Source organism: Mustelus asterias, chromosome 5 (assembly GCF_964213995.1).
Source record: "Mustelus asterias chromosome 5, sMusAst1.hap1.1, whole genome shotgun sequence".
Lineage (NCBI taxonomy): Eukaryota > Metazoa > Chordata > Chondrichthyes > Carcharhiniformes > Triakidae > Mustelus > Mustelus asterias.
The window spans coordinates 28,557,043-28,574,327 of record NC_135805.1 but is presented as its reverse complement, the minus strand read 5'-3'; the positions used below and the strand labels follow the sequence as shown (position 1 = coordinate 28,574,327).

The following is a 17,285-nucleotide window of genomic DNA, read 5'->3' as shown; positions in this document are numbered from 1 at the left end:
AAGCTAAGTATTAATAGTTGGTTTTGGTGATGACAAAATACATTTATAGAAAACAGAGTGGATGGTCAGATGCTCTTTCCTCGGGTAGAAAAGTCAAGTACTAGAGGGCATAGGTTTAAGGTGCACGGGGAAAAGTTTATAGAGGAGATGTGCGAGGCATGTTTTTTGTTGAACAGAAGGTGGTGAATGTCTGGAACGCGATTTCCGGGGAGGTGGTGGGAGCAGGTAGAATAGCGGCATTTAAGGGGCAACTAGACGAATACATGAATAGGATGGGAATGGAAGGATATGGACTCTAAGCGCATGTGGTTGTAGTTCAGGCAGACATCACGAATGCCGCAGGCCTGGAGGGCCTGTTCCTGTGCTGTATTGTTCTAATACAGTGGAGCCCCGTTTTAACGCGATGGTTGGGGTCCGTAAAATGTGATCGTGAATGTTATCGAGGTCGCGCTAAATTGGGGGGCGTAAAATCAGGGCTCCACTGTACCTTTAAAGTAGAAAAATATCCCAAGATGATAATAGAGGCACCTTTATTTATTTATTATTAGTGTCACCAAGTAGGCTTACATTAACACTGCAATGAAGTTACTGTGAAAATCCCCCAATTGCCACACTCCGGTGCCTGTTTGGGTACACTGAATTTAGCATGGCTAACGCACCCAACCAGCACGTCTTTCAGACCGTGGGAGGAAACCGGAGCACCCAGAGGAAACCCACGCAGACACGGGGAGAACGTGCAGACTCTGCAAGGACAGTGACCCAAGCCAGGAATTGAATCTGGGTCCCTGGCAGCAGTGCTAACCACTATGTTAATGTTCTGCCCCTTCATACTAACGTGATGTTTAGCCAAAGAAAGAGATATTCAGAGGGGTGGCTGTAAACTTGATCTTAGGGATGGGTATTAAAAAGGGGGCCTTTGAAGGAGAGGGAGGTGGAGAGGTGTAGGTACCAAATTCCTGAGCTAAAGGCAGGGGATTGGGGGTGAAAAATTGGGAAGGGTGTCACAATCTCAATGGTTCTGTACACAAGGGGAGAATCAGAATAACTTACTGTTTCAGAACTGGGAGGATTAAACTGTTAGAGAGAGAGAGAGAGGGATGGGCGCAGTCACAAAAGGATTTCAATAAGGATGGGAATTTTAAAGAGATTTTGGAGGTATGGGAACTGATGTGGATCAGCAAGTTGAACAGGGCTTGGTACAGGACAGGGCCAATAGGCTAGGATAGGAAAGATCGAACACAAAAATAACTCCATTTTCCTTTTTTGTCCTGACAGCTAGTTGCAAACTAACCTAACAGTCCTTTGTGGACTGTGGCTAATTGTTCACTGAGAGGCCGGAGAATCCAAGTTTTCAAACAAATCCTAGATGTATGAGCTAAGATGGGCTGAATGGCCACACATTTGTGGCCTGAATAGAGACATTTGTTCATTCTGCTGCTCCTCTAGGGTAAACACAGTAAGGAGTTTAACAACACCAGGTTAAAGTCCAACAGGTTTATTTGGTAGCAAAAGCCACACAAGCTTTCGGAGCTACCAAATAAAACCTGTTGGACTTTAACCTGGTGTTGTTAAACTTCTTACTGTGTTTACCCCAGTCCAACGCCGGCATCTCCACATCATGGCTCCTCTAGGGCACAGACCCATTCCATTATCCCCAAGTGCCTTCATGTACATATTGCTAGTGGTGAATTACTTTACTGCATTGACCATCTCTGCTTCCTGTGGATTTACAGGCTACAATAGGTATCTCACCTGTTATTCTCTCCACACCTGATGGTAGCCCTCCATTTGCTTGCACTTGCCTTTGGTTGAGCTATATTTGCTCATTCCAGGTTGTCTTCCATTCCACTCAGCATTGTTCACAACTTTCTCTTTCCAGTTTCTCACTGAGAGAAAAGATTTGGCATTGTACCTTTAAGACCCCATTGTACCTGTATGTAACCAGTGTATCTACCATGCCACACTGGATGAGAACCAGTAAACTCAAGTGCTTTTAGCCCAAATCCACATCCACAAACATCCACTCCCTCCACCACCGACGTTCAGTTGCAGCAGTGCATACTATCTCCAAGATGCACTGCAGCAATTCACCAAAGATCCTTAGACAGCACCTTCCAAACCCACGACCACTTCCATCTAGAAGGACAAGGGCAGCAGATACACTGAAACACCATCACCTGCAAGTTCCCCTCCAAGCCACTCACCGTCCTGACTTGGAAATACATCGTCGTTCCTTCGCAGTCGCTGGATCCTGGAATTTCCTCCCTAACGGCATTGTGGGTCAACCCACAGAACATGGACTGCAGCGATTCAAGAAGGCAGCTCACCCACCACCTTCACAAGGGCAACTAGGGATGGGCAATAAATGGTGACCAGCCAGCGATGCCCATGTCCCACGAATGAAGAAAAAGAAAATGCCAAAGATATTTCTTGTTGGTTAACTTTCCTCCAGTTGCACAGTTGAAGAGTAGATTGTTGGGTTGGAGCTTCAGGGTAATGTTGAGTGCCGTCTTTCGGAGTGGTGAGTGCAGCTAATATGTGAAAGCTCTCAATGAAGGCTGCATTCGATATTGTGCATGCAGGCGACTCCTCCTTGCAATGTTGTACCTGCAAACCTTGTCCAAGATAAATTGCATGTCAGTCATAAACACAGTTTGCTCAAAGTGATCCCTTTGCCATCATCATAGCGTGTTCCTGTAAGACAGAAAAGGGGCTAACCTTTCCTTGTCAGGGAAGGCTTTGCACAATTTTTATTGTTGAATTTGGGCGGGGTACAAAATGATTGCAGAAGTGCGTTGACCTGGCTAAGATCTTTATTGTACGGGTTTTAAAATGACAAGAACTGGATTAGGAAAATTGAACAGCTATGTAAAACATGTCAACGGGTACAGAACTGTAAAATGTACATTTAATGTCAATTGAAAATGTTATATTGTGAGTCGGGAAAGAGAAAGAAAATAAACTCAACGCAGAGGCCTCCATCTGGTTAAAATGTACAAATACCAAGAATCCAACATTTGTACCACGCAGCCAATTAAAGGAATGTAGTAACATCTAAAAACACATTACTACATTTGTGCATCTGCTGTCAAAGTTATCGAGTGCATAGTAATTCTCTTAAAATAATCCTTAAGGATGTCATTGACTGAACAGGAAGCAATCTGGAAACGTGAGTGGTTACGGTGCAGAGGTCAAAGTTACACGTACAAAAAGCATTGTTAAAAAAAAAAAATCAGCAAGTGAGGTTAGACGTAAAAGACAGGCTGGAATGGCTGGAGTTCCGTCATTTTTGTCCTGTGAAGCACAAGTGACCGAGTTCGCTGTGCCAACCCCTGCTGGAGTCCATGTGTACTTCTCAAGGCCAGGGTTAGTCTCTCAGTCCGGAACGTTCCACACGCTTGTGATGTGTGAAAAGTGCTCCCGCAATCATGCTCCCGCAAGTCGCATCGCGTGCAGCGAACCTCCTCGGTCTCTCTCACCAGCGCCGTGCCGGTGATCTGGTAAGTAGACTCAGCAACGCGAGGAGTATCAACAACAGCGGTTTTGCCGCACGAATCTGATTCACGTCACTGGCAAGCTGGATCATCATCGTCGTCGGGGGGGGGGGGGGGGGGGGGTACATGATGAATGAATAGGGTTTTAGCACAATATCCTTAAATATATCCTTTTTCAGATGACATAATATTACATCACTAGGTTTTTTTTTTAAAAAAAGAACTTCTTACAAGTCTATAAACTTAAAACTGAGTAGTAATAAAAACCAATCGGCGCAATTGTGATCAGAGTGGTGCAACAATATGCAGGCACAATAAAGACGACAATTGCTTTTGGCAGCTTCCTATGTCACCGAATGGCTCTACAACCATAGCAAGATGCAGGTATCTGGGCGGGGGATGGGGAGAAATATCACCGAAACTCTCAGGTTTTATCCTTCGCGAGATTTTCAGTTGCAAACAACCTTCCTCTTCTCGGCCGAGCTGCTGCCATGTTGACTGGAAACTTGTGGTGGCTAACGCAGAACCAGAAAAAAAAGAGACGAGTTCAGAAAGAAAATGGCAGTCTTACAGTAGAAGGAAGGGGACATTCACTGATTGCCACTGGCTTTCAGCACGGTGCAGGGACAACAAAAACTCGGCAATCGAATCCCCTGGAGTGTTTTTAGCCAACATTTGACAAGTTCGGCTGAACTGACAGGCAGGCAGTTGAGGGAGTTTTGTGGGGGGGGGGGGGGGGGGGGGGGAGGAGGGGGGGAGTGGGGTGCGTGGGGAAGGTAATATATTGGGTAAAAGGTAGCATCTTAGAGATGATTCTCCGTCAGTTCAACAATGATTATTATACAATACTAACATTCTGATATATTTAAAAAAAAGCCATGCTCCCTCTTTAAGGTGAAGGAAAGGAGCCTGGCTTCCATTGCAAGGAGCGAGGGCATGACATTAGAAGATACCAGTTTCTGCAGAATGACAACTCAGACGCTGGGAGCCACCCAACCGGGCGACCTGAAACGGCAACGGAAAGAGGGCGGCATCACCCACGGACGAGCAGTTTGTAAAATAGTGCAGCCGACCGGTCACAGGTTGTCTCCTGGCTGATACTGAGGCTCTGTCGCAGTGAAGTAGTCCTCCAGGAAGGCCTGTAGATACTCAAAGGTAGGCCTCTCCTCCGGGTCTTTCTTCCAACACTGTATCATGAGCTCGTGAAGGGAGCTGGGGCAATCCTGAGGTGATGCCATCCTGTAACCGCGTTCCACCTGCTCCAGCACCTCACGATTGTTCATGCCTGATAAGGGACAGAGAGGTGAGTTAAAACAGTAAGACTATAAGACACAGGAGCGGAAGGAGGTCATTCTGACTGACACTGCAATTCAACGAGATCATAACTGATCTGATAATAGAATCACAGAATCCATACAGTGCAGAAGGCGGCCATTTGGCTCAGCCAGCAGGCACTGACAATAATCCCACACTATTTCCGTAACCCCATTTACTTACCTTGCTAATTACCCTGATTCTAAGAGGCAATTTAGCATTGGCCAATCCACCTATCCCGCACATCTTTGGAGAAGGTAGTGAAGAAGGCAAATGGCATGCTTGCCTTTATAGGACGGGGCATAGAGTATAAAAGTTGGGGTCTGATGTTGCAGTTGTATAGAACGTTGGTTCGGCCGCATTTGGAATACTGCGCCCAGTTCTGGTCGCCACACTACCAGAAGGACGTGGAGGCTTTAGAGAGAGTGCAGAGGAGGTTTACCAGGATGTTGCCTGGTATGGAGGGGCTTAGTTATGAGGAGAGATTGGATAAACTGGGGTTGTTCTCACTGGAAAGACGGAGGATGAGGGGTGACCTAATAGAGGTGTATAAAATTATGAAAGGCATAGATAGGGTGAACGGTGGGAAGCTTTTTCCCAGGTCGGTGGTGACGTTCACGAGGGGTCATAGGTTCAAGGTGAAGGGGGGGGGGGGGGGGGCGGGGGGAGGTTTAACACGGATATCAGAAGGATGTATTTTACACAGAGGGTGGTGGGGGCCTGGAATGCGCTGCCGGGCAAGGTGGTGGAGGCGGACACACTGGGAACATTTAAGACTTATCTAGATAGCCACATGAATGGAGTGGGAATGGAGGGATACAAAAGAATGGTCTAGTTTGGGCCAGGGAGCGGCGCGGGCTTGGAGGGCCGAAGGGCCTGTTCCTGTGCTGTATTGTTCTTTGTTGAGTGTGGGAGGAAACCGGAGCACCCGGAGGAAACCCACCCAGACACACCCGAGGCCAGAATTGAACCCAGGTCCCTTGCACTGTGTGCCACTGTGCTGCCCCCTCAATCCTCATCTCCACTTTGCCACCCTATCCCCATTACTCTCAATCCCCAGAAGATAGAGTAGAAGTTAATTTCAACTTAAGTTGGAAAAAAAAGAGATACATCACAGATACACGCCATAGATTCTGTTAAATGTAACAAAGCATGATCAAGAAGTGATTTATAACCAATTCTAACCACATTCCATCATCTCTATTTAGTTTTAAGGAATATGGGCAACACGGGTGGGGCATTATTTTGTGCCCATCATTAATTGCCCTGAATGCACAGAGTCAAGGGCATGTAGTGTGAGACTGGCATTACATACGGACCAGACTGGAATGTTCCATTCCCTGAAGGATATACATTGGGTTATTCCAACAATCTGGCAAGTTTTGCAGCCATTTATCTGGTCCAGGTCACAAATGACCAATTTACCATAGTTGGATTTGTTTGGACAACTTCTGTCTGGCCTAAGACCAATAATTCAGTCACAGGCCCGTACCATAGAGAGAGTAAACATTAAAAATACTGAAAACATAATGTTTTTGCAAATACAGTTCCAAAGCAAAAGTAGCTTCATAGAATCTGAACCACAGCTGTTCCAAACTGCTGCTGGGAATAAAGTGGATTCCTTCAAGATCGTAATAGATTGCGGCATGGTAGCACAGTGGTTAGCACTGCTGCCTCACAGCTCCAGGGACCCAGGTTCGATTCCCGGCTTGGGTCACTGTCTATGTGGAGTCTGCACGTTCTCCCCGTGTCTGCGTGGGTTTCCTCCGGGTGTTCCGGTTTCCTCCCACAGTGCAAAGACATGCGGGTTAGGTGCACTGGCCACGCTAAATTCTCTCTGTGTACCCGAACAGGTGCTGGAGTGTGGTGACTAGGGGATTTTCACAGTAATTTCATTGCAGTGTGAATGTAAGCCTACTTGCACTAATAAATAAACTTTAAAAAACTTTACTAATATGAGGGGGAGAGGGGGAAACACAAAGGATTGTGGTGGTGAGGCGTGCCAATTTATGGCACCACAGACCTCGAGGGTAAATTATAAAAAAAAATCTGATACATTTTTCTGGGAATGTGAAGTTTGATGGAATCACCAGCCCATTTAGTGCCCTTTGTGAAGCCCTATGTCCACACACCATTTAAAACTGTTACAGTAGGAGTCCTGGAACAGTGATTCCAATCAGGCCTGCTGACGGGTTTCTTCAATTGCTACAGACTCAAATTCACTTATCAGGGAAAGTCGGACACTTAGAATCATAGAATCCCTACAGTGCAGAAGGAGGCCACTCGGCCCACTGAGTCCGCACCCACCACAATCCCACCCAGGTCCCATTCCCGTAACCCCACGTATTTACCCTGCTAATCCCCTGACACTGTGGTCAATTTAGCATGGCCAATCAACCTAACCTGCACATCTTTGGACTGTGGGAGGAAACCGGAGCACCCGGAGGAAACCCACGCAGACACGGAGAGAACGTGCAAACTCCACACAGACAGTGACCCGAGGCCGGAATTGAACCCGGGTCCTTGGCGCTGTGAGCCAGCAGTGCTAACCACTGTGCTACCGTGCCACCCAAAAAACATATTTAAACCTACTCATGAAGATACCTCTCGCTAATGAAGTGCTTTTAAAATATAAAGTTTCTTTCCATGTGTTTGTACCCACTGAGAACCCTCTATGCACTTGGCATTGAATGGCAGGAAGTACAATGTCATTTGATCTTTAGAGTAATGCTTCATCCACATCCTCTATGACGTAGAAAAAAGCCCTCTGGCTGCCATCCTGAGTGCCGATTGCTTAACCTTCCTGTGAGTGTATGATTACTTTTGGCCAGAGCAAGACTGGCTGGTAACTGCAACCCCCTTGTACAAAAACCTGCTGCAGCGATAACACCAAAATTAAACTATCGACTTTGTGCCACGGCCCCCAGACATTTTTCACATTCTTTCGTGGGGAAAAAAAAAGGATTCTCATTCCCAACGGACAGGATTCCAATTGTGCATCGCTGAGAGTTTAATACAAAGGTGCGGTGTTGGAGTCATTTCCAAAATACCATGGATCCAGTCATGCCCCGACTCACCCTACACTTCTGGTGCCAATCCCCACTCCAGGTGCAAAAACTATGATGAGTGCAGCAATTTGTTAAAATTGACTTGTTACTGTCTGCCAGCTCAGTCCGCCACTCCAGCCAACGAGGTAAAAAACTGGGAGCTCCTGTCTCTCACAAGAGACTGGAGTGCAGAAATCAGTGCAGTGCCGAGGGAGCACAACGCTGCCGTAAGCGCTGTCTTTCAAATCAGATGTTAAATTGAAGTCCTGTCTGCTGTGCCTTGGGCAATATCCATCTGGGAATGCCAAAGGACCTGGTCATCCTGTTGGTACGGGAACCGGCAGCCATGTTTCCTTATATTATTTAAGTTTGTTTATTTATTAATGTCACAAGTAGGCATACATTAACACTGCAATGAAGTTACTATGAAAATCCCCTAGTCGCCACACTCCAGCGCCTGTTCGGGTGCACTGAGGGAGAATTTAGCGCCTAACCAGCACGTCTTTCGGACTGAGAGGGGAAACCGGAGCACCCGGAGGAAACCCACGCAGACACGGGGAGAACGTGCAAACTCCACACAGACAGTGACCCAAGCCGGGAATCGAACCCGGGTCCCTGGTGCTGTGAGGCAGCAGTGCTAACCACTGTGCCACCATGCCAACAGTAACTTAACTTTGAAACTTCATTGACTGTTCGGCATTATGGGATAACGTGGGGTGGCAGACGATGCTACACAAACGTAAGTTTGTTCTTTTCGCTGTTGGGACTGAAAATCCCAACTTTGTGCCACGGCCCCCAGACATTTTTCACATTCTTTCTTGGGGAAAAAAAAAGGAGGATTCTCATTCCCAGCGGACAGGATTCCAATTGTGCATCGCTGAGAGTTTAATACAAAGGTGTGGCGTTGGAGTCATTTCCAAAATAAGAAACAATAAAAAGATAGATATTCCCTATCTATCGTCGTGTGTGAAAGTAAGATGAGGTTTGTTGTATTGTGCTATTAACAATGGATAGGAACACTGGCAGAGGGCCCGGAGTTAACACTCCTTAATTCATCCCTCAGAATCACTGGGAGTTTGTGACAACCTTCACTTGAAGCATTCAGTAAAAAAAATAAATCGGAATGGTGAAATTATTGACCCAATGGGTCGGGATACAACACCGCTCTTTATCGTGATCTCAGGACTTGAAGCAGTCTGTGTAAAAGTGAGGAACTATGGGCCTCTAATTCCTTACACTGGACTCATTCAAACACCCCTCCCCCCACCTCTCCCACAACAGAATTCAAAATGGTTAGTTCATGCATGGAAAATATTCCATCTCTCATCTCCCCTCCTCGACTTGAACTGAGTGCTTTCATTTCCCACAATAACCATCTAGACTGTCTGCAATTGCCAAGTCAGTCTCTCTTCTCTCTTTCTGTTGGAGCAGAGGATGACTTGCTTCCACACTGAAAATGAGTTCCCGGGTGACTGAGGAGTCTGATGCGTTATCCACAGTCTCTGTCACAGGCGGGGCAGACGGTGGATTGGGGGGGGGGGGGGGGGTGCCGGGGCTGCCACACGCTCCTTCCATTGTTGACGCTTTGGCCTCAACTTGTTCTCGGTGATGGAGCTCAAGGTTTTCAGCTCCTTCCCGGATGCTTTTCCTCCTCTTCGGGTGGTCTTGAGCCAGGGATTCCCAGGTGTCAGTGGGGATGTTGCACTTTTTCAAGGAGGCTTTGAGGGTGGGTCCTTGAAGTGTTTCCTCTGCCCTCTTGGGGCTCGCTTGCCGTGTCGAAGCTCTGAGTAGAGCGCTTGTTTTGGGAGTTTCGTGTCAGGTACGTGGACGATGTGGCCCACCCAGTGGAGCTGATCGAGCGTGGTCAATGCTTCGATGCTGGGGATGTCGGCCTGAACGAGAACACTATCCTGCCAATGGATTTACAGGATCTTGTGGAGACAGAACTGGTCCTACTTCTCCAGAGTTTTGAAGTGTCTGCTTTACATAGTCCACATCTCTAAGCCATTTGGAAGGCAGGGTACCATTACTGTTCTGTAGATCATGAGCTTGGTGCAGGGTCTGAAGTCCCGGTCTTCGAACACTCAGGCGGCGAAGGGCTGCACTGTTACACTGAGACTGATGTCGTACCCAAGTTATTGACGGGATCTTGTGTTGTTTATGAATATCTATTAATACTACTTTCTCCTTTCTTAGAAGACTAAGGAAATTTGGCATGTCAGCTACGACTCTCACCAACTTTTACAGATGTACCATAGAAAGCATTCTTTCTGGTTGTATCACAGCTTGGTATGGCTCCTGCTCTGCCCAAGACCGCAAGAAGCTACAAAAGATCATGAACGAAGCCCAATCCATCACACAAACCAGCCTCGCACCCATTGACTCTGTCTACACTTCCCACTTCCTCAGCAAAGCAGCCAGCATAATCAAGGACCCCACGCACCCGGACATTCTCTCTTCCACCTCCTTCCGTTGGGAAAAAGATACAAAAATCTGAGGTCACCTACCAACCGACTCGAGAACCGCTTCTTCCCTGTTGCTGCCAGACTTTTGAATGGACTTACCTCACACTAAGTTGATCTTTCTCTACACCCTAGCTATGACTGTAACACTGCATTCTGCACTCTCTCCTTTCCTTCTCTATGTATGGTACGCTTTGTTTGTACAGCGTGCAAGAAACTATACTTTTCACTATTTGTTAATACACGTGACAATAATAAATCAAGTAATAAACCGTAGCAACATTCCTGAAGTTCATTCTGCTCATTGTCACAAATGAGTAATTATGATATTACGAATTTTAAGGGCAGCTGTTTTAAAGGCACATTTCTGCTTTCAAATTTTACATGGAGTAAAAGCCTTTTTCAAAATGCAAGTATAGACAGACAAAATAGCACCTTTGGTGTTTATTCGAACCTTGTCAGACTCGTATCAATAGACCTGCTGGTTACAAAGAATCATTACCAAATGCAAATGCACTTCTGGGAATGTTCACTGGATTCCAAAAGGTGTGAAAAATCCTTTTACTTCTGAGTGAATTGGAGACAGGAAGGGGATTTAAAGGACCTCAATATAACCAACGTCTTTGCCTCCTGGGACAATGCTTCATCAAAATTAACAAGCTAATCTTTTTAAGTTATGTAACAGTGTGAAGTCTGTTTGAGAACAGTCATTGTGTGTGTAGAACCCCAGGAAGAACTCAGAGAAACAATCTCGGAGCGGGTTCTTGGCCAAGGGAGACAAAGAAGAAGGTTTGCAGAAAGCATCCACGCAATCTACAAATGCCATTATCTTAGAATTAATGAGGAAGGGATTTACTAGGATGCTACCGGGACTTGATGGTTTGAGTTATAAGGAAAGGCTGGATAGACTGGAACTTTTTACCCTGGAGCGTAGGAGACTTAGGGGTGACCTTATAGAGGTCTATAAACTAATGAGTGGCACAGATCAGCTAGATAGTCAACACCTTTTCCCAAAGGTAGGGGAGTCTAAAACTAGAGGGCATAGGTTTAAGGTGAGAGGGGAGTCCAGAGGGGCAGTTTTTTCACACAGAGTGGGGGTGAGTGTCTGGAACAAGCTGCCAGAGGTAGTAGTAGAGGCGGGTAAAATTTTGTCTTTTAAAAAGTGTTTAGATAGTTATATAGATAGGATGGCTATGTGGGCCAAACACGGATAATTGGCACTAGCTTAGTGATTTTAAAAAAGGGGCAGCATGGACAAGTTGGGCCGAAGGGCCTGTTTCCATGCTGTAAACCTCTATGACTCTATGAAAGGGATACCTCTCTCTCCCAAAAACCTGCTGAGTCCATCTGAAAAGGCAAGCCTCCAAACAGAAGCCACCACAGCTGCTATACAGAACCTCAAGTTTCAGCCCCTTCACATCTGTAAGATGGAACTCAAACAATGGGCCCGCAAAGATATTCAGAGAGACTGATCTTAAACTCATCAACAAATATCATTGTCCTTTACCTGCATTTTAATCTGCGTAACCATATTTTAGGAAATCACTATCATTTGCACCCAAATACCTTGCGGCTATATTTCTTGTAATACATTCATTTTGATCTTGTTTGAGTAAATCTAGCCTGCTGGGCTTATTTTGAAATAAACCATTCATAAATTAAAAGGGGTCAACATACATGCACAAATTCTTAGCTGATGGATCACTTTAAGGAAATGTCTTTTACATGGTTGACACATTTATTTTTTTATTCATTCATGGGACATGGGCATCGCTGGCTGGCCAGCATTTATTGCCCATCCCTTGTTGTCCTTATCCAGAGGGCAGTTGAGAGTCAACCACATTGCTGTGGCTCTGGAGTCGCATGTGGGCCAGACCGGGTAAGACCGGCAGATTTCCTCCCCTGAAGGACATCAGTGAACCAGATGGGTTTTTCCGACAATGGTTTCACGGTCATCGGTAGATTCTTAATTCCAGATATTTTTGATTGAATTCAAATTCCACCATCTGCCATGGCGGGATTGGAACCCAGATCCCCAGAATATCAGCTGAGTTTCTGGGTTAATAGTCTAATATATAGTCTATTAATAGATAATACCACCAGATCATCACCTCCCTATTATGATCCATTAGTTTGGCTCTACTTGGTTGAAGCATCTAACAACTTCATCTCCCTTATCCACAATAGCAGCTACGACAAGCACAATCACTGAAAATATTACTATTTCTGTATCTGGCAAGGTGTCCGTGTTAAAGAACAGCCCCTGCACACAATTAGTTTTTACATTTTAGAAACATATAGCGATCTTTGAGTTAACATTCTGGTCAAAAATCTATCTAAAGTACTGGCCCTTTTACACATTTTAAATTGAACTAACCTTAAAATACAACTATCCGAGAATGTGTCTCACTGAGGAATGAATTGGCTTCTTTTAAAAAAAATACCTGGTTTCAAAGTTATCTCAAGTTGTTACTTCTGGAGAAAGAATGTGTCCAAATTTCATTTTAAAAGAGGTGGAAAATAGAACTTTTTTTGGATTCCCTGCCAAGGGCGAGGCTGGGCTGACAGCTGAACACCCGGCTCCAAAAAGGAGTGCGGTTGTTCTCCGCGGGTCTCACCTGGATACGGCACTCTCCCCTTCGTCACCAACTCTGTCAGTAGGATGCCAAAGGACCAGACGTCCGACTTGATTGTGAACCTTCCGTACAGTGCAGCTTCTGGTGCTGTCCATTTTATGGGAAATTTCGCACCTGGTTGGGGGGGAGGGGGTTGGGGAAGAGATGGGGAGGTAAATAAGTTATTCCAACGTTTTTCTTTTAAAATTAAAAAAGAACTCACAAGTAAACAAACTGCCTCACGGGGTATTTCTGGGAAAGGTTTGTTCTCCTTTTCTATGGGCAGCTTTTCACCTTCTTCATGTCTGACATATTGCAGTCAGGGTGATGGATGTACATTCTCCTATCAAGTTATCAATGTCCCAGTGACGGTCCATGCAGAAATGTCAGGCACTGCACGAGTACAACTTTCCACTTTGACTTGCCCTCCACAGTTTTGGGATGAAGCACTAACTTACAAGTTAAAAGCGAGGGGTTTAGGGAGGATTTGAGGAAAAACCTTTTTACTCAGAGGGTGGTAATGGTCTGGAATGCGCCGCCTGGGAGGGTGGTGGAGGCGGGTTGCCTCACATCCTTTAAAAAGTATCTGGAAGAGTACTTGGCACACCATAATATTCAAAGCTATGAGCCAAGTGCTGGCAAGTGGGATTAGGTGGGCAGGTCAGGGCCTTTCATGCATTGGTGCAGACTTGATGGGCTGAAGGGCCTCTTTACACTGTAGTATTCTGTAAATTCCCTTCCCCCACCTCCCCCAATCCCTCACCCTCCTACCCTCACCCCATTCAACACAGCTCATGCTGCCATGACGATGTCACAATGGTATTACTGGATCATCTTTTGATTCAAACACACAAAGTATAATTTCTGCCAATGCACCATCTTTTGGATGAGACTGGATTAATCTGAGACCCCGTGTGGCAACGTGAAACATCCTATGGCACCATTGCGGAGAGGAACCAGGAAGGTCTCCCAGTATCTAATCCTCAGCCAACATCACTAAACCGGATTGTCTGGTCATTATCACATTGCTGTTTGTGGGAGATTCCTGTGTGCAAATCGCCTGTCATGTCTCCCGCATCACAACAATGACAGCACTTCACAAGTACTTCATTGCCTGGAAGGTGCTTAGAGGATGCCCAGAGGCCAGGAAAAGGGCTATATAAATGTAAGGCCTATCCTCCTTCTAATAATGTGGAAAAGAAGGTGGCAAATTCTAACATCTTATACAATAAGATAAAAACGATTCCAATATTCACACTTTGAAATTGAAAAAAATGCTCATGAAAAGTTGGAATCTGATCTTCCCGAACAGTCTTCCTGTAGTCTTTTACGTTCCTCCTCACCATTTCCTGAACCTCCATGTCTGACTTCAGTAAATTTAGAGATCTTTTGCCGAAATCACCTACATTTACCAAGACCAATGAGTGGACCCAACAATGCGTCATAGAGATATACAGCACGGAAACAGGCCCTTCGGCCCAACTTGTCTGTGCCGACCAGGTTTCCTAAACTGAACTAGTCTCATTTGCCTGCATTTGGCCCATATCCCTCGAAATCTTTCCTGTCCACGCATCTGTCCAAATGTATTTTAAATGTTTGATTTGATTTGATTTATTATTGTCACATGTATTAGTATACAGTGAAAAGTATTATTTCTTGCGTGCTATACAAAGCATACCATTCATAGAGAAGGAAACGAGAGAATGCGGAATGTAGTGTTACTGTCATAGCTAGGGTGTAGAGAAAGATCAACTCAATACGAGATAGGTCCATTCAAAATTGTAATTGTTGTAAAAGATATATTTGTGCCTGCCTCTATCACCTCCTTTGGCAGCTCATTACATATCCGCACCACCCTCTTTGTGAAAAAGTTGCCCCTTGGGTCCCTTTTAAATCTTTCCCCTCTCACCTTAAACCTATGCCCTCTAGTTTTGGACTAGCCTACCCTAGAGGCGGCACGGTGGCAGTGGTTCGCGCTGCTGCCTCACAGCGCCAGGGACCTGGGTTCGAATCCTGGTTTGGGTCACTGTCGTGTGAAATTTGCATGTTCTCCCCGTGTCTGTGTGGGTTTCCTCCGGATGCTCCGGTTTCCTCCCACAGTCCGAAAGATGGGCTGGTTGGATGCATTGGCCATGCTGAATTCTCTCTCAGTGTACCCGAACAGGCGCCGGAGTGCGGCGACTGGGGGATTTTCACAGTAACTTCATCGCAGTGTTAATGTGAGCCTACTTGTGACTAATAAACTTTAAACAAAAACTTTACTTGACCCTGGGGAAAAGACCTTGGCTGTTCACCTTATTTATGTCCCTCATGATTTTATGAAGCTCCACGTGACCCAAGGTTACACTACTTCTGGTTATCTCAAGTCAGGAAAATTGCCATTTTCCCTAACTGTTTCCCAACCATCAGCCAAAATTCAATCCATACTCCTGCATCATAAGCCCATTAACCAACGTGTTCCATGTGACACCTCATTGAGCCAACTGATCACTCCTTGAAAAAGTCTGCAAGGCTGTGCCAGGTATCAAGTTGTTTAGCTGTGTTGGAGTGGGGAGGACAATCCTGGATTTTGTCATTTGCCAGTGCCCAGTTATTTGGGGCTGGGGGGGAGGGGGGGGGGGGGAGGGTGGGAGTGTAAAGGGCAAAGACTGAGTGCACAGGGTGGGGATAGGTTGGCCATTGGGTAGGGCTCACCCTGGGCCTCACACTGCCATTTGTGAAGCTATTTCCATTTCAACTATTATGTAGCTTTGTGCATCTTTTTCTGCTCATCATAACTAAAAATCCAAATGTAGTTGGATTAAAAGACGAATTATGCACCCATGACTCGGGTACATTTTTTGCGGTAACTGATTGGTGCGCCAAAATTGTGGGACAATTATTTGATCAACTTAGTGCGCGGTAGGTCCATTTTAAGTTTCTAAAAAAAATCGGCACGACCACCCAAGAACACAGGAAATAGTTCTGCCTGTGATTGGCATATGGTTTTCAAAATATGTTAGTAAAAGAGAGAAAGAGAGAGAGCGAGAGTGCAAAGGATAAGCAGAGATGGCGTCTCACAGGCTGGATATACTTTCTGTAGCAAAATTAAATTATTAGCTTTCATTTAAAGCTCATTTGATAATTTGTAGAAGATCGTTGTGTTCAATTATTTTCTAAGATGCGAAAGCCAAAATGCAGAAAGAGCTTGGATTTATGCTGCACCTCTTTACAAACTCCGAGTGCCCAAAGGCACTTTACAGCGAGTGAAGCTCTCTCTGCAGTGTAATCTGACACTTCAGTCTAACACTCCCTCAGCCTCGGTTTTATGCTTAAATTACTGGAGTGGGGCTTGAACCAACAACCATCTGACTGAGATTCAGTGCTACCACGGAGACTATTTGAATATAGCTGAGATTTTCACGGAGCAAAGTCGAATGTAATTCAATCTAAAACAGAAGCTAGAGCAGACATGTAATCTGTACGCCTTATACACATTAAGATCAGGACCAGGCCATTCAGCCCCTCGAACTTCACTTAGATTGTGGCTAATCTGTTGGGAAACAAGGGGTCAGAATCTGAAAATTAGAGCTTGGCTGTTTACGGCGATGCCTGAAAAGTATCTCATCTCACAAATCTCAAACTTCTTCCCACAAAAAGCTGTTCTGGCTGGATTAATTGAACATAGAAATCTGCTCTCCTTACTTGGTCTGGCCTACATGTGACTCCAAAGCCACAGCAATGTGGTTGACTTTCAATTGCCCTCCAAGGGCAACTAGGGATGGGCAATAAACGCTGGCCCAGCCAGCGCAAATGAATAAAAAAAAATGTCAAAACTGAGAAGGAGAGATAGAATCATAGAATCCCTACAGTGCAGAAGGAGGTCATTCGGCCCATCGACTCACCTTTATTTTATCTTACCCAGGTCCTATCCCTGTACCCCATGTATTTATTTTTCCCAGCCCCCTAACATACACATCTTGAGACTCTGAGGGAGAATTTAGCATGGCCAATCCACTTAACCCACACATCTTTGGACTGTGTGGGAAATTGGAGCACTCAGGAGGAAACCCACGCAGACACGGGGAGAACATATAAACTCCACCCAATGCCGGAATTGAATCCGGATCCCTGACGCTGTTAGGCAGCAGTGCTAACCACTGTGCCACCCTGTTGCCCATGGATATAGAGGTTTTGTTTCACTAGGTAACAATATTAAGGCATATAGAAGCAAGGCAGTTAGATGGAGTTAAGATCAGCCATGATCTAATTGAGCGGCAGAGCATGCCCTTTTGGGCTAAATAGTACACTCAGGATCCTTTGCTACTCCAGTTGTGCGCAAGCTTTGATTGGATTCCATCTGGGGTCACTGTT

The 17,285-nt window shown here is 45.6% G+C and overlaps 1 protein-coding gene across 1 annotated transcript in view; it reads right to left on the bottom strand.

The window, feature by feature from the left end:
- Positions 1–2,803: 2,803 nt before the first annotated feature.
- Positions 2,804–17,285, bottom strand: part of LOC144493917 (tyrosine-protein kinase Fyn) — a 70,565-nt gene continuing 56,083 nt past the window's right edge. Inside the window, exons 9-10 of the mRNA XM_078213499.1 lie at positions 12,936–13,067; positions 2,804–4,779 (exon numbers count right to left, since the gene is read on the bottom strand). Of these exons, the coding sequence (XP_078069625.1) occupies positions 4,571–4,779; positions 12,936–13,067 (341 nt within the window). The 3' untranslated portion in view covers positions 2,804–4,570. The remainder of the gene's footprint in view (positions 4,780–12,935; positions 13,068–17,285) is intronic.